Here is a 27,003-nt window from a genome sequence, read left to right as displayed (position 1 = left end):
TGCCATTGGGATAATTTTCTTTGTTTTTCCAAGTGCGTTGAATAATTGTAGGAAAACAATATTAGAAAAGTGCCATTCTGTTTTTCAACACTAGAATTTCAGAAAATGGTAAATAATGGGAAAATGTTGTTTGAAGGTTAATGGGTAAAATTAAACAATTGTGAATTTTAGCAATACTCATTTTCCTCCAACCTGAAATTAGTTTCTCTCCAGCATGTGGCCAGTTTGAGCATCTGTATAAGAATATAGGAACAGGAGTAGGCCATTCAGCCACTTGAGGCTGTTCTGCAAATCAATCAGATCATTGTTCCACATTGTTCTGCAAATCAATCAGATCATTGTTCCACATTGTTCTGCAAATCAATCAGATCATTGTTCCACATTCACCTGAGGAAGGAGGAAGCCTCCGAAAGCTTGTGGATTTTAAAATAAAATTGTTGGACTATAACTTGGTGTTGTAAAATTGTTTACAATTGTCAACCCCAGTCCATCACCGGCATCTCCAATCAGATCATGGCTGATCTGTACCTCAACTCCATTTACCCACCTTTGATCCATATCCCTTGATACCCTTACTTAAGAAAAGTCAATTCATCTCAGTCTTGAAAATTTAAATTAACTCAACATCCACAGCCTTTTGGGAGAGTTTTTTTTTCCAGATCTTCACTACCCTCCTTTCTGACTCTGCACTCACTGCATTCAGGCAGGACATAATGCTTCTTTCTAATTTCTCACAAGGGCCCTGGGAACTAACAAACTCATGCCCACAATGCATTGAACATTATCTCTTCTGTATATGCAAGGTACTATAGGCAATTTTTGAAGTGCCCAGAATAAACAAGCATATGGGAAGTAGAGGCATGGAATGTATTCTGATTGAGGGACTTCAGTGTTCACCAAGAATGGCTTGGTTGTGCCATGACTGACTGAGTTGGTCGAGTCCAGAAGAACACAGCTGGCAAATTGGGTCTGCATCAGATGGTGAGGAAACTAACATGAGGGAATAACCTATTAACCTCATCCTAACCTACCTGTCATAGACAGGTCTGTTCACATTTGCATTGGTAGGAGTCACCACTGCTCAGCCTTTTTGAAGACTAAGTCCTCTGTTCAAAGTGTGGCACTACTATCATGATGAGGGACATACTAAGGACAGAATCCAGCTGTCCATCCATGAGTCACTGTGGGTATCAGCAGCATTAGAATTGTATACCACCACAATCTGTAACCTCATGGCCCAACAGATCCCTACTCCTCCTTCACCATCAATCCAGGAGGCCAATCCTGGTTCAATGAGGGGTGTAGCAGGGTATGCCAGGAGCAGCACCAGGCATATCTTAGAATGAGGCACCAAACTAGGGAAGCGACAGCACATGCTAAACACTAAAAGCAGCAAATTATATTCTGAGGTCCCACAACCAACACGTTTTGGGCACTTGGGGTAGGTGGTGGAAAGAGAGTGTTGGCAGAGAATGGGCATGGGTTGGGAGTGGAGTGCAAGTCTGGTGGTAGTGGTGATTGTGGGAGGTTGGTGCTGGACTATGTGAGGAGTGCAATGGGTTAATATGACCTAAGAGCATAGCAGTGGTGGTTTGGGAATGTGGGAGTATTGGGAAAGAGGTTGTATTGTTTCTCAGTCTCACTCCCCAATCTTTTTTCTCTATCCCCCTGACCTCAATGTTTCTCTTTCTCCCCCAGTTTGTCTCTTTCCCTGATCTTTCATTCTAACCTCTCTCTCCATCCCCAATCTCTTTATCTCCCCCCTTCTGATCTCCCTCCAGTTTGATCTCTCCTTTTCTTCCGATCTACTTCTCACATGATGGTTAAATAACTGACCTTTCCCAAAGTTGTGCGCGAGGTCTTTAAGGAATTTGTCTTCACACTGCACAAGTCTGTTCCTGGTGAAGGCCAGGAAATGGCTAATCAAATTTTTTTTTAGCGGTTTCCCACCCAACAGGCCAGCCTGATTGACAGGCTGGCTCTCAGTTGGACGGAGAAGCGTCAGGAAGAGGACGTGAATAGGTAAGTGTTAGATGGGGCGGGGGTCAGTCATCGGGGGGTCGAAGGTCGGAGATCGTTTAGGGGGGTGGGGGGGGCGGTGTAGGAAGCCTGGGGTCGCTGCAGGTAGGCTTGTTGGGCATGGGGGAAGCGCTCCTGTTCCTCCAGGCCCACAAGCTGGGGGACTAAAATCAAAAAAGCTTTGAAAACGGAGGCCCGCAGCCTCCTCAGAAGCGTTTAATGCCCGACCCGCCTCCTGAGAACAGGTTGGTTGCCCGCCTCTTGGTTTTAGATTTTTGCAATTGTTACTGCCCCCTCCTGCCCCACTCGTTTTTCCTGGTTAAAATCGAGCCCTTTGTGTCCTCCTCACAGCTTACTTTCCCACACAGCTTTGTATCATCAGCAAACTTGGATACATTACACTCGGTCCCTTCATCTAAGTCATTAATATAGATTGTAAATAGCTGAGGCTTAAGCACCGATCCTTGCGGCACCCCACTAGTTACAGCCTGCCAACCTGAAAATGACACGTTTGTTCCTACTTTCTGTTTTCTGTCAGTTAATCAATCCATGCTAATATATTACCCCCAACCTCATGAGCCCTTATCTTGTGTAAAAACCTTGTGTGGCATCTTATCGAATGCCTTTTGAAAATCCAAATATACTACATCCATTGGTTCCTCTTTATTTACCCTACTAGTTACATCCTCCAAAAGCTCTAATGGATTTATCAAACACGATTTCCCTTTCATAAAACCACATTGACTCTGCCTAATCATATGATTTTCTAAGTGCCCTGTTACTACTTCCTTAATAATGGATTCCAACATTTTCCCGACGACTGATGTCAGGCTAACTGGCCTGTAGTTCAGTGTTTTCTCTCCCTCCTTTCTTGAATAGCAGGGTTACATTTGCTACCTTCCAATCCACTGGGACCGTTCTAGAATCTAGGGAATTTTGGAAGATCACAACCAATACATCTGCTATCTCTGCAGGCACCCCTTTTAGAACCATAGGATGTAGGCCATCTGGTCCAGGGGATTTATCAGCTTTTGGTCCCTTTAATTTCTCCAGTGCTTTTTCTTCACTAATATTAATTACTTTAAGTTCCTCACTCTCATTAGACCCTTGGTACCCCACTATTTCTGGTATGCTTTTTGTGTCTTATGCTGTGAAGACAGATACAAAATATTTATTTAACATCTCTGCCATTTCCTTATTCCCCATTATAATTTCTCCTGTCTCTGCCTCTAAGGGACCAACGTTTACTTTTGCTACTCTCTTCCTTTTTACAGGCGTGTAGAAGCTCTTGCAATCTGCTTTCATATTTCTTGATATTTTACTTTCATATTCTATTTTCTCCCTCTATCAATTATTTCTCAGTGGAATGTATATTCGTTGAGAATTATGAAATATTTCTTTAAATGTTTGCCATTGCTTATCTACTATCATACCTTTTAATCTAATTTCCCAATCTACCTTAGCCAACTCGCTCCTCATACCTACGTAATTGGCTTTCTTTAAGTTTAGGACTTTAGTTTCTGAGTTAAGTACGTCACTCTCGAACTCAATGTGAAATTCTATAATATTATGATCACTCTTCCCTAGACGATCCCTTAATATGAGATTACTAATTAACCCTGTCTCATCACACAAGACAAGATCTAATTATAGCCTGTTCCCTGGTTGGTTCCACGACTCTATTAGTGACTATCTTATATTCATGACTGCTAGTTTTGGACTCCCCCAAGTGGAAACATTTTCTCTATGTCTACCCTATCAAACCCTATCGTTATCTTAAAGACCTCTACCAGGTCACCCCTCAGCCTTCTCTTTTCTAGAGAAAAGAGCTCCAGCCCATTCAGCCTTTTCTGATAAGGATATCCTCTCAGTTCTGGTATCATCTTTGTTAATCTTTTTTGCACGTTCTCCAATGCCTCTACATCTTTTTTACGATATGGAAACCAGAACTGTGCATAGTACTCCAAGTGTGGTCTAACCAAGATTCTATACAAGTTTAACATAACTTCCCTGCTTTTCAATTTTATCCCTCTAGAAATGAACCCCAGTGCTTGGTTTGCCTTTCTTATGGCCTTATTATCCTGCGGCGCTACTTTTAGTGATTTTTGCATCTGTACCCCTAGATCCATCTGCTCCTCTACCCCATTTAGACTCTTATCCAAGCAGTATGTGGCCTCCTTATTCTTCCTATCAAAATGCACCACCTCAAACTTATCTATATTGAAATTCATTTGCTAATTACACGCCCATTCTGCAAGTCTATTAAAATCTTCTTGCACTTTGATGCATTCTTCCTTTGTATTAACCATACCCCTCAATTTGGTGTCATCCGCAAATTTTGAAATTGTACTTCCCATTCCTGAGCCCAGATCGTTAATGTAAATTGTGAACAACAGTGGTCCCAGCATCGACCCCTATGGAACACTACTTCCCACCTTTTGCCAGTTTGAGTAGCATGTATTCATGACTTAAGTAAAGCAGGAAAACATTAATTTAAATGCATGCTAATTCTTCCTTCTGTTGCTCTTCATACCTTTTTACTTCAGCAAAATCCATTACATCCATTTTAAAAATAAAGTACTAGATTTCTATAGTGAGAGGTTCTGTACAAACTGTGATCTTTATCCAGATATGCACTGAGAAATGTTAGCCACCGCTGTGGAACTGCAGATTTGTGACTAGTCACATATTGGGTATGAAAAAAAGTATGAACAGATAGAATTCCATTAAAACATTTAATATGGCTTCTTGTTTTGAAGGAAAATCTTCTGTATTTCCATTAACATTTATTGCCACATTCTATTCACTGAATAAAATCCAATGTAAAGAAGTTTTTATATTAAAAAATGTAAATACATGTGCGTATATTGTACATATCATGCCATGGATACGAACTATGTACCACATGGTTCTTCTCACTTCATAATATATATACTTCTGTGGAAAAACCCTGAATAACAACAATGCATTAACAATGATTGCAAATGTTTATATGTGCAACAAACCATTTGCTTTTTGTATAAATTCTTTTTCTCCTTTTGGCAAAAACCAGCCATTTTAGGTACACAACCCAAGAATTCAATTAAACTGAAAGGCAACAACTAAAAAGTAGTGCTTTATTACAGCACCATCAAACATTTAATATATAATCACTGTGGTCCCAAATAAACATATAGCAATAAAGAGGAACTTTACATTTTGTTTAATATATTACAGATCTATGGTTCATACATAATGTATACTGTTAAATTGAAGACTTAGAAATAAAACCTTCAGACAGAATTATATTCCTATTTGTTGTTATTGGCTTCATATACAGTTTTGCAGAGGTTCCAAATCTCCTTGGTTGAATTGTTATTTGATTCTAAATGCCTTGTATTACTGCTGCTGTGGTGAATACGATGTGTGTTATTCAGGAGTACAGGTAGATGCGACTTCACTCTTGAGCTGCCCGGTCTGCTCACTCTTTTAATGCTGCTACTTGACATGGGCGTGCCATTTTTTAGAGTACAGTCAGAAACCTGGAAAATGGACAGACTATTAATATATTCTGAATTAAACAATTTTACTGCTCCAAACATCTCAAAAAATAATGCATGTTCAGATGCCATTTATTGCCCTTTTCAAAAAAATATAATTGCAACGATTTCTGTTCATTTTGCATCTTTTAGTCAAACATTTGGCTGAACAAACAAGGTTATCCTTTTGGTTTTACATTTTTACTGATGGCTGAGGGGCAGAATAAAATTGTGAACATTCTGATCTTGTTCCAAGTGCTACAATACCACAAGAAGAATTGACAAATGTATAACATACATTGGTAACTGGAGTTGACTATTGACCACTGCCAAGACGTGAACCTACAGAACCACTGCATCCCATATGTTAACAATTGTCAAAATGCAGGAAATTTTACGATTGTAGTCAGTCTAATAAACTTATCACAATACACTGTAAGTATACAGCAATACATTTCAAATATAGAGCATATAATGCAAAGTACGCATCAGTTCTTTTTAAATGTGGAAGTATTCATAGCGAAATAACAATAAACAAAATATGCACAGTTATATAGCTACTGATGTCAGTCAGATTTCTTACACTATACTCTTTTAATTTTGTGTGTGCTATTTTCATTAAATGAGTAGTCAAGCTGGGAAGCTATTTTGAAGAAGGGTCCACACTTGAAACAATAACTAATCTGTTACTCTCCACAAATGCTTCTTGATCTGCTGAGTGTTTCCAGGATTTTCTGTTTTTTGTTTGAAAAATATTGAAGTTCACTGCTACTATCAGCCAGTATACCTCTGTCATTGGTGCTATGAAAGGTCATTCCCACTGAATGAAATTGTTAGTTTGTCTCCCTCTCTCCCTGACGAGAATGTCTCTGTAGCTGAGATCAAACTGAAATTCTGCCATGTGTAATTGCTGGTACATAAATATTATGGCCTTATTAACTTGCGTTGCTACTTTTAGTGATTTGTGTATCTGTACCCCTAGGTCCCTTTCTCCTCTATCCCATTTAGACTCTTATTATCCAAGCACTTGATATAATAAGTCTAAACTGTAGAATTTAGCCATGTGCTTCCTTAATTTAACAATGGAGTTAAACAGCCTAGCAACTGTGGAAAGAATGTTCTGAAATCTTAAGATAAAAATTGTAGCATGGTGCAAGGAAATATTTTTTATGTGAAGTGTTATCACCACCGATTTCCTTAGCATTCTCCAGGTTAGAGTGTATCGGGTGACACATTCCCAAGTTTCCACCTATGCTGCTCCATTATTCACTACTAGGGGTTGCACAAAGAATAGTGCAGGTTGATATGCCTTTCAGTGTGCTCTTTCCCTCAGGAAAGCAACTCACTCCCACTCATAGCCATGTACGTATAGACTATTCAAGATTAGGAAGCCACTGTGGGGGAATTGTGGGAGTGTGGTGGGGGCGGGGTATGAATGCATATTGCACAAGCCATGGTACTATATAGTGCAGTACAGTTGCATAATACACCACTGAGCCACACTACATAAAGGTAAGACTCTCTGCTGATTTTACACCTTATCGGAAATGATTCAACAAAGGGCTCAATCTGTTACTTGAGTACTTCCCTTCTATTGAATTTCCATTAGTTAAAGGATATGCATCAAATATCTCCCTATAATACTGCAAAGTGAAGAACTTCTAGGTTGCAACTTTATATTACCTTTGGTGCTGGTAACTGAGCAGCATGATCTTTTAGCATCTTTAGGGATGACTGATCACTCTGAGAACCAGGAATCATAAAGAAAAGATCCTTTGACATGTCGATCTGTGACATAAGAGAGACCACTTCAGATTTAAAATTTACAGAAATCGCAACTGCAGATTTCTACTTCAACATACAACTTCAAATGTTAAACCATTTTATAAAAATGAAAATTGCAGTCCATCCAGTGGATTTGTAAGACACTTTCTAAACAAGTTAGAGTGAACTGTTACAGGAATTTAGCATTTTTATTTAAAAATCAACATGTAACAGAAACTATACCGTTCTTTTTAAGGAGGCCACGATTATTATACTTCTCAACTTCTTGAACATTTAACTTAGTCAAGGCAATCAACATTAGCCACATGTGTTATGTTTATACAGTGTTCATCTTTGACATATATTAGAAACTAAAAAGTAAAGTTTGAGACAACCTACCTTCCAGATCTATGCCAAATAGTAATTGTAGCATTATGAAGTGATTTATGTGTTTAGATGAAACCGACAAGTTTTAAATTAAAAATAAATGTACATTGAAGGTTAAGCATTGATAAAAACTTTGGGACTAACTTTGGGTGATTTCACATTGGAAGGGAGGGAATCAACAAACAAACAAGGAAGATGCATTTATATCATCATATACCCATAATTACTTTTGAAGCATGGCCACTGTTATGAGTTTAAACGAGGCACCAATTTGCACACAGCATGAACCCGCAAATAGTAGCTGAGATGAATGACCAGTTAATCTGTTTTTAGTGTTGTTGGTTGAAAAAGGAATGTTGGCAAAGACACTTAGAGAATTCCCTGCTCTTTGAATAGTGCCATGGGATCTTTTATGTCCACCTGAAATAGCAGACAGGGCCCCAATTTAACACATCATGCAAAAGACAGCACCTCCAACAATGCAGCACTCATTCACGGATGCATTGGATAGATTATGCACTCAAGGCTTTTAGTGAGGCTTGAACCCAGACCATCCTAACTCAAGAGGCGAGAATACTACCAACTGAGCCAAGTTGATATGGTCTGACTCACTCAATTCATAGATGTTAGAACTGATGTTAGGTGGTCAACCCAAACAAGTTACCATCAAGACCAGTTTAGCTATATTACCATGCAGTCCATTTGGACAGTGATCTTACCTTGCTTATGTCAGACTCAGACTTGCTTAAGCACATACTCTGGAGCTCCTCGATGAGGTCATCATCTTCATCAGTGTATAGAGACAACCCTTGTTCTAGATCTGCAGTCTTCAGTGGACCACTCTCTAGGGAACTTGGAATTTAAAATAAAGGTTAAATGTTGAAATAATTAAAAAAGTTAAAAACATTCATAAAAACTTTCAAATCATTTTGCTTTGAAAGGTCACTCAGTTGATCTCAACAAATTTACAATCTTGAAAAAATTATGACCAATGCATAGTAGCACGAACATTCAAGAAATTCAGATCTCTCGACCTGCAACGTCTAGCTTAAATATTGGTTGCAAGATAAATTCTAATTTTCAGAAAGGCCTTTGGAACAAAACCCTCAAACATTTTAATTCAAACTAGTCAATCACATGTATCCTGTTTCTTTTAAATCTTCAGTACATCTGATGTGACCTACTGTTAAGTGTTCTTTGAGGAGTTGACAGATATGGTGGATGGGAGAATTGCAATGGATGTAGTGTACATGGACTTTCAGAAGGTCTTTGACAAAGTACCACACAGGAGACTACTGGAGAAGATTAAGACGTATGGAATTTGGGGAGGTGTAGCAAATTGGACTATAAGCTGGTTAGAAAGGAGGGCAGAGACTTGGAGTTAAGGGCAGTTTCTCAGAGGGTTTGGAAGTGGGTAGATGTGCCCCACAAGTTCTGTTCTGGAACCTCTTCTGTTCCTGGTGTACATCAATAATTTGGATATAGGGCTAGAGTGAGTGGTGTTCAAATTTGCAGATGCTACTAAAATGCGAAGCGTAGTAATTAATTCTGAGGGCCAAAGGAAGCTGCAAGGGGATATTGATAAGAATGGGCAATAAAATAGCAGATAGAATTCAATATCAGTTAATGTGAGGTGATACTTTTATTTTTTTCTGTCAAAATATAAGAATAACATTTGAATGGGAAGAGGCTGTGTGACATGGAAGAGTAGAGCAATTTGGGAGATCAGGTTCACAAGATTTAAAGCAGCACTTTAAGTGGAAGAGAAAAGGCGGGGCTGCTGACCCCATCCCCATTCAGGGATTCACGAGTAGACATCTCAACTAAACTGACTAGCACCTTTCCCAACAGCATATTCTCAGCAGACATCTCATGCTGGGTTCAGATGAATTGAATCATCCTCACCATAATAAGAGCGAATGTTTTGTTAGGCTATCAGAGCCGAAATAATATATTGCTTAATATCCCCTGGTCTTTGCTTAAGGATAATTGGTTCATTAACATATCAACTCCCCCCTCCCCATTCTCAGGGGCTGCAGCCTGCGGCTTAAGCTTGTGCAAATTCATTTTGTTTTACAACACAACACTTAAATGTAACTCGTTCTTAGATCCATTTCGTAAAAAGAGCAAAGATCCCGAAACATGCTCTGTCTGAAACAAACACTATACTGTCAGAACTCCCCCTATTCCCTCCATACCATCAATTCCATTTGGCTGAATCAAACTTTGGGCAGTCACATATAATTTATTTACATACCATTGAAAAGTAAAATTAATTACATGCAAATTTCACTATTCATCATTGCTTGGAGTTCTCTTTATCATGGTTCAGTATCAACTTTCTTGTTGGTTAGTTTTTTCTTGGAATATTTACAGAGCTCATGTTGGATTTCTTTTGGAACTTTCACTGCTGAGAGATTTTGCCCATTGTCATTCATTTAGACTGAAAATGTGTTCATTATAAAATTAATAATCATTATGAGAAACAGAAGAAAATACAAGGTCATACACAGTCTCAAGTTACATGGTTTGCTGCTGGGAACCCCACAAAATATCCTCAACTTAAAAGTCATGGAACAAAATATCCGGAAAAATAAACTTCCCCATTGGACCAAAAATAAATTAAGTTGTCCATCTGCTTGGGCCAACAATCAGCATCAAGCCTCAACAAACAAAAGCTAACTGTCCTGGACATGGGAACATTGGGATCCTCTATATTACTCCAACAACACAGCCTTTTACCTAAAGGTCACCTATTCAAACTGCATCAAATAGCATTTTCACCATCCATACCCCAATCTCTGACCCTTCACTGATAAACAATATGCTGAATAATTAGAGTTATTAACAGACTTGTGTGACGACTGCAGTGGAACTTCAAAGACAAAGTTGACCAAACAATTTACTTGTGATTATCTAATGCCATCATCAAGAGGACACCTGTATTTTGCATTTTTTTTAAACAGAGAAAGGCATGACTGAATCTGTTATTCAGCAGGCTTCTTGTCTATACACATCATTATTTTAGAAACACACTTTATGAGTAAGAGTGCTCTAATTGCAGCACTGCTGTATGTGATGATTAATTCTATCCATTCAGTATTTGATCTGCTGCAATTAATGTTTACAAAGCTGACAGACAAGTATGGAGCCAACTTATTTAAAATTAAAAGTACTTTTATATTTTTTTTCTCATTTCCAGATAAATACTAATGATCTGAATATTTGGTTTTGAAGGTTGACCAAAATCAAACCATAAAATGTTAACATTAAATGCAATTGCAGAAAGTATCTAAATTATGTATTTAAATGGGTTAACTCCTTTATTAAAATAGTGGAGAGAAGAAATTGTGCTAAGCGTCTGTCCATAACATGATCGGCAGAAACTTACTGCAATTTAGTCTGCGTGTTCAACTTGTTGAAGTCTTTTGGCATAAGCTGAATACCTACTCAAGGGAAAAAGAGACATTATGCACACTGCGTATTGGAGACAGATAACAGTTCATTCATTTTGCCATTAACATTTCCCATATCTTTAACTCATTGTATCGTATCTTAGATTTTTTTTCTTAGAATACAAATACACTTTAGATATCTTTGGAAAAAGCTTGGATTCCTCAACATAAAGTCATCGAGGATGCTGTGTTCACACTTTTTTCATTATATATTAAAAAACAAGGTTATTTGCTTTGCTTACCTGTCCACTTCTGCACACACAGTTTTCAAGATTTCTCGCACCATGCATGCAGTAGCTGGCAACACCACTGGTGAAGCAGAATGCATTTAATGACTGCAGTGGATCAGTCACTTATGCAACAAAACATAACAATGCCTCACTGTAGTGAGAACTTAAAAACAATTTAAATGGATCTGCAAAACTTCAATAAAGCTGATGTGCATTTGGGAATTAGGAGTTATTAAAAAGGTATGAAAGCAATTCACAACCAATGAATTACCTTATAAAATGCAATTACTTTTATGTTGGTAAATGTGGCAGCCAATTTGCACTCAGCAAGATCCCATAAACAGTAAATGAATGAATGACCAGGTCATTTGTTTTTAGGCAAGTAAGGAATGTTGACCAGAGCATCGGGAGAACTTACTGCTTCTCTTTGAACAGTGCCATGGGATCTTTTATGTCCACTTAACGGGGCTTTGGTTTAACATTTCATCCATAACACAATGTTAAGTTCTACACTTGACTTTGTATCATTTCTCATTGCAAACACAACTGCAAGCATATATTTTCAGAAACCAAAGTAATGCTATAAGTAAAGCTTCTAAAATGAAGAATGAAACATCCTATGTAAGCAAATTATAAATTTTTATATTTTAAGACTGATATCCTGATTAATTTTTGCATAATGTAGTACTGAGTTCCTACAATAAATTGTATGGTACTGTGATGAGCCTTACCCTCTCTTTGCCCTTCAAGTTTGCTCCATGACTGAGACACTGAATGGGCAGACTTCTTGCGGGGGCCAGTGCTCACTTTTCGCCAAGCATTGCTGTCAATTTTCTTCTTGCTGGTTTTGTAATTGGATATCATGGTTAGAGGAAAACTCCATCCTTGGAATTCTGGCGCATATTGTTCCAACTCTGTAACCGGATGTTCTCAATTAACATATGTTTCCATCACACATCCTAACACACCTAAATCAATTTCTAGAACACCAAGTGATTGTACAAATTTTCTTTATCATTTCAAATTTGTCTTTTATTTATTTCAGATTTTTTTTTAAATAAAAAGGACATTTTATTTCCTCTCCCCCCTTCAGGTACTCCCAACAGCATAGATAATTTCCTAGCTGAGAAAGTGAGGTGACTTATCCCTGGCTTTTCTCAACACCAGGAGTATGACAGCTGCCTGGAGTAACTCATCAGTCAATTTGTGTACTCAGTGCCTCTTCCAATCAAAAGAAAAAAAAATCAACTTAGTGTACGAGCCATCAATAATATTTTAAAAAAATTAACAAAATAAATGTTAAAATTGTCACAATAAAATAAATGATATTCAGCCAACCTAAATGTATTGGATATACATTTGACAGCTCATAAATATGTGCATAAATGTTTCTCAGTGGACATGGTTAGAACATTGTTTTGTACTTCACTCACAGTGCATGTACAGTCCATGCAGGTAAAATCAATTATCTGATACTAACTTGTTTGTCGTCTCAGTGTGAAGTTCTGGACATGTTCAAAAACTGGGTAAGTTGGATACCAATCATAGTAGAGGAGCATATATCTGAGTATAGGACTAGCTGTGTTAGTGAAGCATAAACTGTATTCCTTTCAATTCCAGTGATGGTTCAATTAGCAAAGTCAACGTGTAACTGATCTATACAGATCAGAAGGTCCCAAGGTTAATTCCCAGCCTATTGTGAATTTGCTGATCTTAACCAGGGTAGTTGAAGGGGTACTACAATTAGTCCGCATGTTCCTGGGGTTGGGAGGGAGGAAATCAGTCAAATTTCCTATTTCTGATTGCCATCCAGTGACCCCTGCTGGACAGTGCATGTGTGGATGTAGCTTCAATGGTGAAATAGCCTACCGACACTCATGTTTGGGATTAGATGTGAAGAATGACCAGTTGAGCACGGTACTGAAGTGCAACCAGCATCCTAGGAGGAAGTCAGTACTTGCAGGAAAGGAAGAAAATTGATGTAGGAGGAAGAAAAACAAGCAAAAAATAAAATTCACTTTGGATGGTACAGATTCTGCATAAATTGCATATTGTATGTCCCCAAATGACTAAGTCCACTGCGCAAATGGTGCACAGCACCACTCAACAGCTACCAAAATGCTGCATTTTGCTGGCAGCACAATGACAAGCACTCTGCATGTTGGTAATAAACTTAAAATAGATGCAGTATGATACCAAAGTTTGTCAAAGTGTTTTCTTCATATCCAGAGTGTAATCTCAAGATTCCATCACTCACAATTGAATATCAAGTTTAAGAAATTAAAATATATTGCTGTCCAATTGGATTGCATTTCTTGATGGTTTATTAAAAAAATGTCTGATCAAATCATATGTACCTTTTCAGAGCTCAACAGAGTTTTGAAAATACATGGACTTAAAGGTTGCCAGGCAAAAGCAAAAACAGTCTCTTAGAGGGTGGCATGCTCTGTGTTTTCAGCGCACATTCTGTGCAGGTCAACAGCTTCATATCTCAGGTCTAAAGGTCACTGCAGTTTCATGGCAATAATAAAGCAATTATAATCTCAGAATAAAAAAGAATTTACAATTCAGTCTGATTTATACATTGTACACAGGTTATTAAACTAAGTTCTTTAAAAAGATAGAATTATCATATAGTCAGACTGGGTGCAACTTATTTCTTGTTCTCCATTTTACCTTGTCTGGAAAGAGAGCAGCCATGTAGAACAGCTTTATTGAGCAAGATGCTCAGGGCAGCCTTGACTACAGCCTGCTGCCCCTGATTAAGGATCTTATTTATAGGCTGGCCTTGTCTAGAAGGTCTGTTCACTGAGGCTCTGGAAAGTATGGCTTCTTCTGCTCTGGGAGCAATGACATTATTCCATAAGTTGGCCATCCATCTGCAAATTCAAGAAAAATGAACTTTCAAGTACAAGGAAGTGAGCAAAAAAAAGGATAAGAACAGCAATGTCATGAGAATACCATCACTTCCAAGTTCCCCTCCAAATCTCTCACTATCCTCATGTGGACATCCATCACTGTTCCTTTATCATCGTTAGAGAATTTCAGGTTATTGACCCAACACCGTTATGGAAGCACCATCTTTACAAGGATTACAGCAGTTCAAGGAGGATGCGCACTGCCACTTTCTCAGGGCAACTAAGGAGGGGCCATAAATGCAGCCACGCCAGTGTTGCCTAAATCCCAAGAACAAATAAAAAAAACACAATGCACAATGCATAACTTTTTGGCTTAGGCGGCACTGAGTCCCTTTAAGACCAGAATGTCTAACTGTTGTTAAGTAAACATATACTTGGGTAAATTAAAATTAATTGTTTTGTCTGGCCAGGGAACTTCGTAATTTAGAAAGTGCTTCTACTTTTCAGGCTTCAGGTCAAAAGCATCCACCATTAAGTGACCGTGTATTTGATAAGATCAGATGGTACAGACATGCTGATTCCTGCATCAATAAGCTATTTCCTGTTGCTCTATACATTGCAAAAGATTAGCTCCCCTTTTTAAAAAAAAATGTTTTTTTCAAGTGACACAGAAAAGATTTGCCTATAGATTGATGTGATGGACAAAATCCATACGGGAAGTGCTATTTTGATATATATACAAAACAATTTTATATATAAATTAAACATACACAAACTATCCGGTACCTTCAGATAGAATGGTGTTACAAAGTTGTTAAGTCACATAATTTCCTTATAGGACAATCTTTGTGACATGCATTTGGTAATTTTGGTTCAGAAGGTTCACAAGCAGCTTAGCATACTAGCAACTAACTAACTAGAAATTTTAATATCCCCATATTAAAAGCTGTACATATATGATGATGGATCGCAGAAGTTAAAAGCAGCAACAATCTCAGGGTAAAAAATATTACATATAACACAACTGAACTTCACTCCAACGATTTATTAAGTCAAAAAAGTCAAAATGATTATGGTACTTGTAGCACCCTCCTACCCATCCAGTTTCCCCATGCCTCCATATGCAACAAGAGAAATGGGATGAGAGATTGTTTTTAAATAAAAAGTTTCCAATTTAAAAAAGCTAAACCGATAGAAAGAGAAACCTACTTCATTATAGGCTGAACCTGGCCTGGTAAGACTGGACAGGAAAAGAAATCTCTTGGTCCCATCAATGCCTCAGGTGTTCCTAAGCGAGACAAGTAGGAGTTCAGCTGGCGCCAGACTGTGCATACCCACTGCACTGCCTTACATGCTGGATCAGTTGGAGTCGGTAGCTGTCCTCGGAACTGTAAAGTATTGCCATTATTTCCACATGAATATGGCATGGTGCAGAGTAGTCAAGCAATTTTTAAAAAAAATCAGAATCTTAACATAATTACCATTTGTTACAAACCATTTGTTTAATCGTATTTCATTGCAATTGGGCATGATTTTTTTTCTTCCTCTCTTTTCTGTCAATTTACTGCCCTCCTCTTCTCATGAAGGCTTTGACTCTTTGCTGGGGTACAGTTCCACAGGTACTAATTTGGTACCTCATCCCAAGCTGCTACTCTTCATAGAGTCTAGACACTCACCGTAAGCAGGCTATTTTGCCACAGAGGCATCACAGTAAAGCCAGGTCCAGTCTTCACCTGCCATCCACATGTGCAGAACTCTCTGTATAGCAATGTGAATCAGGAACCCTGGCTGACTTTCCACTCTCCACCCAAAGGTGATAAGATAGCTGTGGTGCACTTAAGGCCAGGCTGGTTGATTTCAGGTAACTCAGCAGGAACCAGGGATCAAATCCAGGGCCTCCTTGGTCTGTAGGAACTCATTGCCTTAACCAAATGAGTTATTTGGGTAGCCCAGGGCATAATTTTAAAGTCTCCCCCCATCCCCCACCTCAACGTAGATCACATTAAAACACAGATGTGGTGTCAAAATGGTTTGCTTCATTATACAAGAATACACTGTGCTGTGATGGGTTGATATTCAGCCAAATTTTGTGATCTAAGACTCTTAATACTGCATCAGATCTACAGAAAATTTAGCCCTCAAGATGCATAATTTGAAGCATGGACTAATTTAGCTGGTTCAGATTGCCCACGGTTATTTTAAGTTGTGTTGCAAGTTGGAATAATGAATTTTATTAGGAATGTATCTGATTGTAATCTTTAAACAACACGTTTTACTTTTGATCTGCAACAGCTATTTAAGATTCAGCTGGATTTAATTGCATCCATATAAATAGAGATTTGGATAAGGCATTTTGCTGATGGGTTTAGATTAGATTTCCAAGCTTCCTGATTCTTACTTTTCAAAAGAATATTCTTAGTAATGAAATGTGAATAGGGGATACAAAATCTTTGTATAAAATGGCAGCTATAAAATCTTCTAAAGCTTCTGAATAAGGAATTAAGGTAGATTACACCCTATTGTAAGCTCAACTTATATTGTAACAAATCAGCATCATTTTCTGTCAGCACAATGCTTTCTCACCTTGTGAATAATTTGTCTTTTGAGGAACCTCTGAAGCAAACCACTAATAGGCTCCACATCCCATCGAAGCTGAACCCATCGAAAATGTTGCTGCACCATCAAGTCTGAACTTTGAAGTCTCATCTTTGCCATTGTCCCTATCAGGAAACTATTTTCTTGGAAGTAGTAGGTCTCTGAAGTCCCATCGACTGTAAATCGGAAGTACAAATAAAATGTCATCCAACAAGTAGTTTTAACTCTATGCAGAATGGCCTTAAAACCGTCGAATGCATTGTCTTACTAATGTCGCGGATTGAGTAATTACACTATTTCAACACCATTATAATATTGAGGCTCTTGCCTATTTCAGGCATTAGCTACATGGATAATTAACCTCTATGAAATGGAAATGGTTAAAAACAATATTCTCATCAGGATTCAAAGATCCAGAACTTGGTTTAATAGAAAATGTAATTTATCCAAAATTAGATTGTAGCTCGCTTTTCTTCTACATATAAATAATTTTTTTCAAAGAGATATTTCCCTACTTTCTTTAAGCTTTCATTCCTGTTCCATTCCTACATCCACCTGAAGCATTAGGCTTCTCGCTGGCCACTGTCAATTCTGCTGTGCATTCAGCTAATGGGGGTGGGGGGTAAATATATACTGCTCACCATAGGAGCTCCCTGTTGCAATTCCCCCTTTACTTCTACATCCCCTTCCCTCCCCATCCCCCAAATGGAGCATGAGGTAATCAGACACTCAGTTGTAAATGACTGAAATTCACTCAGAAATTAAAGTTTGATGACCAGACTCAAACTGAAATTCTACACTAGAGCCACTAGGCTGCCTCGCTATTGATTTTTTTTCCAAATTGCAGCTCAAACAAGTGACTATTATGGAAGCAGATGTACAGACAACAAGAAGCTTTTTAATATACAAAGCAAATACAAGTGGAACTTCCATTATTTAAACTTCAATAATTAGGCACAATATTTGCAGAACAAAGTATTGTGCAAAATGTGCAAATCACCTGTTTCTTTTGATATTTGCATTTCATCTTTTCTTAAAGAGCAACGCTATGTGTTTTTTGTTGTTATTTGTACTGTACTTGTCTACATTCCCATGGCTATGACATTGCTATATCATCCATATTAGCAAGACAAAAATGTAAGGACTCTTAATTAACTGCCAATTTCCATTATTAAAGAGAGATGGGGAAAGAGAGTAATTTATGGCTGAGCCTCCATTCTCTTATCATTTATACTCCATGCACCTATTTAAACAAATCCTACAATTTGGTATACTCCAAGAAAATAAAAACATTAACATAAATACAAAAAAATTTAATTTTGGAGGAGGATGAATGCAGTAAGATAGCAAATGCTTCTCAGTATAACAGATATATTCTTAACTACATTTAAAATGGTCAAGATGGGATTACTGAATGATAATGTATACACTGATTTAGAACATTTTCCATTTAGGTTAAGACAGTTTCCAGGTTAGATCTGATCTCAGGATTTTGCCAATGGACCTTTAATGACCGGGGCGGGGTTATGCTTATGAAACTATTTTTACTACACGCCTGTGATATATTTCTAAGTGCAAATGTAGAAAGGAATGTTTGATAGAATATAGAATCATCCGGTACAGTTCAAGCAATTTTTAAATAGCTTCCTTGGATTTTCCACAGGAGTCCCAGAATTTTCTTGCATATCTCACAAAGACTACAAATACATGACACGTGTAGCTCAAAAAAATACAGTTCTTCTCTTCAATATAAATTTAACAGATTTAAGTCAGAAATATCAACTAGTAGGTAGAAAAGCATAAACATGCCCAAAAGCAAAAAACACTTATTTACATCAGAGTAAGCCCTTGTGCTATGCAGGAATGTTTAATTAGAACCCAACTCTGCAGCAACCACAACACAAGTAAATAATGATCTGCAAATATTTGGCTTAATAAGATATAATAAACCCACTTGAAAAGTACAGTACATGCAATAAAAGTGTTCCAGCACAAGGACTTCCTGATTTATTTTCCAATTTGGCATGGTAATGTTCACTAGACATTAGATTAAGAACAGGCGAAGCACTCTGAAATCGAATTGTGACATAGAAGTATGGCGACTGCTGAGTCTGTTCAATAATAGTTGAGGATAATAACAATGTAAAGTGAAAGTTAATTTTGTTTTCATTCTTTTTGAATTTAACCTGCTTCAATTACATTTGTATAAAAACTTTTTTGGGGGGGATGCATTTAAAAATCTGCACAACTTTCGAATCTTTCTTTTCTAGCCAGTATTCTCTAAAAAGCAACTGCAGTGAGATCTTTCACAATATTTAGCTACGCTGAGGAAAATAGTATCTTTTCTAAACTTTCTAGTGCACCATAATGGACTCTACCGAGTTAAAGAAAAGGCACCATCATTCATTGTAAAGATATAAACTATAGAATATTACTTCATAAAAATGCAATTTTTAAAAACAAAATATTATCACTGCTGGTTTTTGTGAATGGTCTAAAACAGAGGTTCCCAAACTGGGAGGTGCACCATGACTTTCAGTGGGGGGGGGCGGGGAGATGAGGATGACACTAGGTCTGAACAAATGTTAGTTGGTGCATTTAACAGACTGCTGCACTTATACCCAGGAACGATCACAATCCAGTGAAGAGTGCACCTCGTTGCTGTTTTCCTGCAGCTGAGGACAAGCTGTCAGTGAGAGTCATATGCTGTCATTAGGGTGCATGTTCCAATGGCTGTGGTCACCAGGGACAAGCTGGAGCTTGAGCTGAGCCACATAGCCGGGACTCTGAATGGCTGAACATCCCCCCGCCTCTCCTCCTCCTGCTGGACAGCAGTCACAAACCAAGGCACCCACAAAGTAAAGGCTGGGATCACATGAAGGCTGCCAGAGGGGTGCCGGAAGTGGCAGCGTTCCTTCTTGTGTGTGTCTACTTGCTGCTGCTCCAGGGCCTCATCCAACTCTTGCTGCAGTAGCTGGTGGTGGGGTTCACTCATCACCGGGATGTGTTCAGATCAAGCTAATAATTGTCAGGGAATATCACAGGCACAGTTAGATCTAGAGCCTAGATTCTAGGCCAAGCCGTGGCAATTTTTATTGCAGGAAGGGGTTATTTTTACTTATAACATCCATTTTATTGCGTCATAACTATCATCCTGCAGATTAAGCCTTGTCTGGTCCTGTGTTTGTACTACGGGTACCAGTTTGATATTGGTACCATTACTACTGTGCATGTTATCTTAGCCGAGAAAATTAAATCCTCTTGTTCTATGAAAAAATACTGGATGAATCTTTCAACTTTGGTAGGGGCGCAAAACGGGTGTTAGCGGATCGGCTGCCGTTATACACTCCGCTGGATGTTCCTTTCCAATGTTCTTTCCACTGAGTTCAATCAGGCAGGGTGTCTAATGGGCAATCGATCCGCTACCACCGGTTCTATGCCCCTGCTGAAGATGGAAGTTCCATCCACTGTTTCTTAGAAAGAGGGGGTGTGTGCATGGGACATGAATTGCTGAAGAATGGCTCCGCAAAATAAGTTTGGGAACCTCTGATCTAAAAAAAATCACATCAATGTTACAACAATTTTAGAGCTTTTCAAAAAAATGATGGTGTTATCATTGGTGAACAAATGTTTTATGTGGTTTTCAGAGGTAGAATCTTGTTACACACACAAATGATAAACACGTTGATTGTAGCTTCCAAGAAACTTTTGTTATATTTTATAGATTTTCCACATCAAAATGAAACAAAAATACATGCTCACTTAATTTAGTTGATACAATAGCAGACTCTGGGTCTTCTTGAACTCCAGAGTAGGAAACACCATGTGACACCACCTATCTGCAAAGTCATGATGACATTTTCATGTGCGTGTTCAGTATGTGGTTCCTTCAGAATCTGCCAATCTAGGTTATTCTCCTGCAGTGTGAATGGAGAACAGCTGCTTTTGTTGTGGCATGAGATGAACTAAATCAGAGTTTTTCATCTCATGTGATCACACATCTTACTGCTGTGAAATTACTGCACTACAAAATAGTCAGCCCTAGATCTGAAGCTGCAAGTTGTTAGTTTGTCACTTTTCAAACCATTTATAATGATGATTTTTTTCCATTTATAAATCAGTGAACATAAAATAGGCAATGGTACTTTACCATGCTGGAAAGTAAAGGGATTTTCTGCACCCCGGTTTTCCAGGGCATCCAGTAGCTCGCCCAGAAATTCTGAAAGCGAGGTAGCTTTCTCCAGGTTTTCCATCAGGACAACAGTTACCTTCTCAGTAACAGAAGACTGTCTCAAAGGAACCAGGATACCTAGAACATGTTAACAGCAGTGTTTAAAAACTGGTAATGTGCTTTGATGAAAGTTTTATATCATTTGAAAAAAAAGGATTGCACTTAATCAAATTCAGATTCATGGCTTTCTATAGAAACAGGAGGTAAACAGGATTAACACAAATGGTTGAAATTATTATTAACTTTTAAAAATTATATAATAAAATGAGCTATTATTACAACTAATATGTAATTACTAGTGCAACTCTCACTGTGGCTTTTTCTGTAATCCAGAAGTCAAGTTCAGAGCAGTTTTATAAATTAAAAACTCAATGTTTTTATGATTATTTCTATTGCTTGTGACAGTAAAATATGAATGCCCTTGTTCTAACAAACTTGTGGTACTAATACTATGGCCAACCTTTCCTTCATCTATGGCCCTCAGAAGTCTTGCAATTGTCCTGGGCCTTTATTCACTGCCTGATCAGCTGTGCGGTATTGTCAAGATTTGGAACTCAATATTCTCTCCTCCAAGGAATGCTTTAAGAGGCAAGGATAGGGGCCCAACATTAACAACACAAATGAATGGACATTTAGCAAATTCCCACTAAGGCACAACTAAAATCAGAAGCTCATCATGTGACAAATTCTGGACACAGACCCATGTCTCATCAATCTGCTGTACAACATATTGAAGCATTCCTGACAGTGGCCCTTCAAGCAAGCTGTTGCTTAGGATTTTGGTAGGAAGAATAGAAAAGCAGAATATTTTTTAAAAGGTGAGAGACTAAGAAATGTTGGTAGTCAGAGGGATTTGGCCGTCCTTGTACATGAATCACAGAAAGATGACATACAGGTACATCAAGCAATAAGGAACGCAAATGGTATGTTAGCCTTTACTGCAAGGGGGTTGGAGTATAACAGTAAGGAGGTCTTGCTGCAATTATATAGGGCTCTGGTGAGACCATACCTGGAGTTCTGTATATAGTTTTGGTCTCCTTATCTAAGGAAGGATATAATTGCCTTAGAGGGGGTGCAATGAAGGTTCACCAGATTGATTCCTGGGATGAGAGGGTTGTCCTATGAGGAAAGATTGAGTAGAATGGGCCTATATTCTCTGGAGTTTAGAAGAACAAGGGGTGATCTCATTGAAAGCTATAAAATTCTTAGAAGGCTTGACAGAGTAGATGCTGAGAGGCTGTTTCCCCTGGCTGGAGAGTCTAGAACTAGGGGTCAGCCATTTAGGAACGAGAAGAGGAAAAATGTCTTCAGAGGGTTGTGAATCTTTGGAATTCTCTACCCCAGAGGGCTGTGGATGCTCAGTCGTTGAGTATATTGAAGTCGGAGATCGATGGATTTTTGGATTCTAAGGGAATCAAGGGATATGGGGATAGCGGGAAAGTGGAGTTGAGGTAGAAGCCATGATCTTATTGAATGGCAGAGCAGACTCGAGGGGCCATATGGCCTACTCCTGCTCTTATTTTGTTATGTTCTTATTATGGGCCGTGACGAAAAGTTAGTGAATAATGCTGTTGTAAACACCAGTATGCTACAGGGTTATTAAGAGTGTTCAGCTGAATACAAACAGAACACTGATAATATCGTGGGACACAAATTATCAGATCCATTTTATCATGTAAATCTGAGATTAAATGATGAAAGAGAAAGATGTATGACGTGAAGGTAAAATTAAAGCAGTGAGTAAGGAGGACAACAGGCATGCTGCGTAGTGTGAGGGAGACTGATCAAATTTATTCTCACGCCTGTATGCTCAGTAGGAAAACAATACAGCAATTCAAAATCAGGGAATGAAATTTTAGTGTTTTGCTGGCAGCTTCATGTTACTTAATCAGAAACTAAGTGTGGATGAGCAAGAATATTCTGCTCATTTTAGCTTATCAATCTAGAAAAACCTATAATTCTCCATCACAGCATTCAACTGTCTCTGGAATGATTGGATTTTTGCCTCTACTACCCTGCCCAAAAGTTCAATCCGAATGTTCAACTTCCTGACACCATTCCTAAAACTGTTTTTCACCAGTTTGTGCCTGTGCGTCTTTGTCCAACTGTCAAAGTTTACCTGGAGATAATGCTCTGATAATATTTTTTCTATTATCACATTATATCTCAAAAGCTTCTTTGTTTCAGTTGCCTCATTTCGAGGGTGAAGAGTCCAAATTACTCCAGTCTCCCTCATACCTCAGTCTTGACACGAGGGATCAGCCTAGGTTTTCACTGTACTGCGTCCAAGCCCTGAATATTTTCTCATGCCTTGATAACCAAAACTTGACATGATACTCAAGTTGCAGCCTGACCAGAGTGTCGCGGAGTCAGCATGACAGCCTCCATCTTCCACTCTATTTATACAGCAATAATTCAGGATTTGTTTTGTTAAATGCTGTTCCATATTGGCCTGCACCTTATGTACAGAGTCTAGTAACACCCATAGATCTGTTTCAACTTCATCCTTATGTAGTTCATTACCATGCACTGAGTATGTCTATTGCCCAGTTTTTCCTTCTAACACGTACCTTATGCTTATCTATTCAGAATTTCATTTGCTTCTATCCCGCTCATTTACAGATTTTATCTAACTCATTTAATCAAAGTGTTTTACATAAGGAAAATGCAGAACATTAAATGGGTTCCATTAGGATTCCAAACAAGATAGATTACATAGAAATGCTTAAGAAATAGCTTGTTGTTTAATAAGAAATTCATTTAAAATAGCATGATAAGTGGTTTTCATTGGAATAGATAAACAACCTTTTAGCTCACCCATAGTTACAAATAGGTTCAATTTCCCTTTCACTCATTCTTCACTATTAAAGACGCCATTTGGCATCAGTCCCACTATGGTTCCCACGATGCTGGTCCCAGTAAAATGCCAGATGGGCATCTTTGCTGCACTGAAGCTCTGAAGAGCGTAGAAACTGACACCGCAATGATGGGTTGTTAATGAGTTTTCTTTTTGACGATCTTGATGAATTAAGAAAATTCAATCCAAGGGAACTTTTTTCTACTTTGTTACAGATCTAATAGAGTCCTATAAAAAGGGACAGGAAGGGGTGATTCAGTGGCACAGCATGATATTGTATCACCCCGTGGTGCAGTGCGAACAGGATGTTAGCTTTCTGTAGTGAGCAGCTTCCTCACAAGCAGGAGAAAAAAGCTAAAGGATGAGTCAATATGGGTTACTCATACTTTAATTGGAGCACTCTATATGATGCAGCCCTGTTGCGATTCAAACTAGATAATGATAAAATTAATCTAATCAATGGAGGACGCAAAACATTTTTTTCTAAGACAGTTTTGAGTATGTAGTAAATTTTTGTCAAGAACAATCTGAACAAATGTTCAAAGCACACTCAAAATAGTTTTAACTTTAAATTAAATTTATGCTCTCAATCTGCAATTTATACCAGTCTTGCACAGAAATCTGATTATTTTTGCATACCAAAACCGCTTAATTTGAACTTAAAATATAATTTTGTTTCTTGCATTTCGGCTTATGTTTTAACCACTGCCAGGTTAGTTTTATAGACCATCACCTGTCTGCTGCATTTCCCATTATTTCATAAATACGTTCTCGAACTTTGAATAACTTTACACACTAAGACTTTTCTCCTGTAGTTCTGTATGCCATACAAACTCCAGCAGTGTGCTACAAAATTGTAACAGGCTGCATCAAACTTTTTTTTTCTTACGTGGCTCTAAAAACTTGCAAGAACAGACATCTGTTAAGGTGTAGAGAGTGAACTTTATTCTCAGGAGTAAATCATTGATTGTGTAACTCACTTTAATTAGCAGAAAAACTGTACTGATTTCAGGTGTCACCCATAAATCACAGACAGCATAATTCTCTTATGTCAGAAACTATGTTGTATAACTACCCCACTAGACAAAGCTTAATTTCAGAACATAAAATGAACTTTGGACCCTTGTTTCAAGATTCAAACAGCTTTAAAGGGTAACTGTATTCTACTAAATATTATGGAGTTTTGTTTTGCACAAACTGGTGGTTTTTGGTCCCCTTATGTCTGCTTATTTCTAACCTTCCCTTCCTTTCTAACACCCTCGAACGTGTATTGCCACCCAACTTCACGCCCACCTCTCAAGCACTTTTCCTAACTCTTGTACAGTGTCCATTCCCCCATTCTCCCCCTTGCACAAAGTGCCTCATCATGTTTTGCTACATTAAAGGTGCTACGTAAATGAGATAACGAAGCAGTCTGAGCCCGCATGCAGCACAACCTGGACAACATCCAGGCTTGGGCTGATTTGTGGCAAGTAACATTCGCGCCAGACAAGTGCCAGGCAATGACCATCTCCAACAAGAGAAAGTCTAACCACCTCCCCTTGATATTCAACGGCATTACCATAGCTGAATCCCCCACCATCAACATCCTGGGGGTCACCATTGACCAGAAACTTAACTGGACCAGCCAGATAAATACTGTGGCTACAAGAGCAGGTCAGAGGCTGGGTATTCTGTGGCGAGTGACTCACCTCCTGACTCCCCAAAGCCTTTCCACCATCTACAAGGCACAAGTCAGGAGTGCGATGGAATACTCTCCACTTGCCTGGATGAGTGCAGCTCCAACAACACTCAAGAAGCTCGACACCATCCAGGACAAAGCAGCCCGCTTGATTGGCATCCCAGCCACCACCCTGAATATTCACTCCCTTCACCACCGGCGCACTGTGGCTGCAGTGTGTACCATCCACAGGATGCACTGCAGCAACTCACCAAGGCTTCTTCAGCAGCACCTCCCAAACCTGCAACCTCTACCACCTAGAAGGACAAGGGCAGCAGGCACATGGGAACACCACCACCTGCACATTCCCCTCCAAGTTACACACCATCCCGAGTTGGAAATATATCGCCGTTCCTCCATCGTCGTTGGGTCAAAATCCTGGAACTCTCTTCCTAACAGCACTGTGGGAGAACCTTCACCACACGGACTGCAGCGGTTCAAGAAGGCGGCTCACCACCACCTTCTCAAGGGCAATTAGGGATGGGCAATAAATGCTGGCCTCACCAGTGACGCCCACATCCCATGAACGAATAAAAAAAATGTTGTTGCTACTACTATGTATTATACTTTGCTACCAACAGACCATTGTTTTTATTCATTAGAGCAGAACTTCCTGTCATATTAGGAAATTCTACGAAATAGCAGCTCGCAAGCCACCTCCAGCAGTTTTGAAACTTAAAATGGTTATAAGGGGTGACAGAGATAACAAGGATAAAGTCATACTGTCCTTCTGGTCTGAGAATGAAGCTATACAGCAGGCTGCCCATGACTACAATAAGAGAGCTCTGTGCTGATGTAGCTACATGGAGATGAGCTCAGCCTCCAGCTGGTAATTATATTATATATATAAATAAAAAATATAAATAAAATGACAGTATAGATGGGAACTCACATATTCAAAACACTTTTCAAAACTCCTGGTTCCTTTATAAAGTGCAGAGTGCCAATGGATCCTCTGAACATTTTATAAACCTGGCTTGGCATCACACTGGAGTTATAATTCATACTGTGTCAAGCCTCCTCAAGGTCTCTTACGCAACTTTACTCCATAGTCAGATTCTGGAATTATACTTTCATATTTGTGTCACTGGAAAATGTGACAGTGTAACAACAATTGAAGTGTATAGGTATCTCCTTCTAGAACATTTAGGATTGTGCAACTTACTTTTGAAGTGTAGTCACTGTCATAATGGAGGGAAACACAGCAGCCTTTATGCACACAGCTAGGTCCCACAAACAGTAATTAGATAAATGACCAGTTAATCTGTTTTAGGTGGTGGTGATTGAGGGATGAATGTTGGCCAGGACAACTGCTCTTCTTCGACAAAAGCCATGGGGTCTTTTACATCCATCTGAGTGGGCAGATGGT

The 27,003-nt window shown here is 38.7% G+C and overlaps 1 protein-coding gene across 4 annotated transcripts in view; it reads right to left on the bottom strand.

Moving 5' to 3' along the window:
• Window positions 1-4,740: 4,740 nt before the first annotated feature.
• Window positions 4,741-27,003, bottom strand: part of cttnbp2 (cortactin binding protein 2) — a 125,591-nt gene continuing 103,328 nt past the window's right edge. For all 4 annotated transcript variants that reach the window (XM_067999531.1, XM_067999535.1, XM_067999534.1 and 1 more), the window contains 9 exons: window positions 20,977-21,135; window positions 16,815-17,002; window positions 15,441-15,619; window positions 14,050-14,252; window positions 12,105-12,287; window positions 11,080-11,134; window positions 8,408-8,540; window positions 7,221-7,325; window positions 4,741-5,540 (listed from right to left, as the gene is read on the bottom strand). In XM_067999531.1, the coding sequence (XP_067855632.1) occupies window positions 5,310-5,540; window positions 7,221-7,325; window positions 8,408-8,540; window positions 11,080-11,134; window positions 12,105-12,287; window positions 14,050-14,252; window positions 15,441-15,619; window positions 16,815-17,002; window positions 20,977-21,135 (1,436 nt within the window). In that variant the 3' untranslated portion in view covers window positions 4,741-5,309. The remainder of the gene's footprint in view (window positions 5,541-7,220; window positions 7,326-8,407; window positions 8,541-11,079; window positions 11,135-12,104; window positions 12,288-14,049; window positions 14,253-15,440; window positions 15,620-16,814; window positions 17,003-20,976; window positions 21,136-27,003) is intronic.

This window comes from Heptranchias perlo, chromosome 18 (genome assembly GCF_035084215.1).
Source record: "Heptranchias perlo isolate sHepPer1 chromosome 18, sHepPer1.hap1, whole genome shotgun sequence".
NCBI classification, from domain to species: Eukaryota; Metazoa; Chordata; class Chondrichthyes; order Hexanchiformes; family Hexanchidae; genus Heptranchias; species Heptranchias perlo.
The sequence above is the reverse complement of the archived record's forward strand: the minus strand, read 5'-3'. Positions and strand labels throughout refer to the sequence as shown.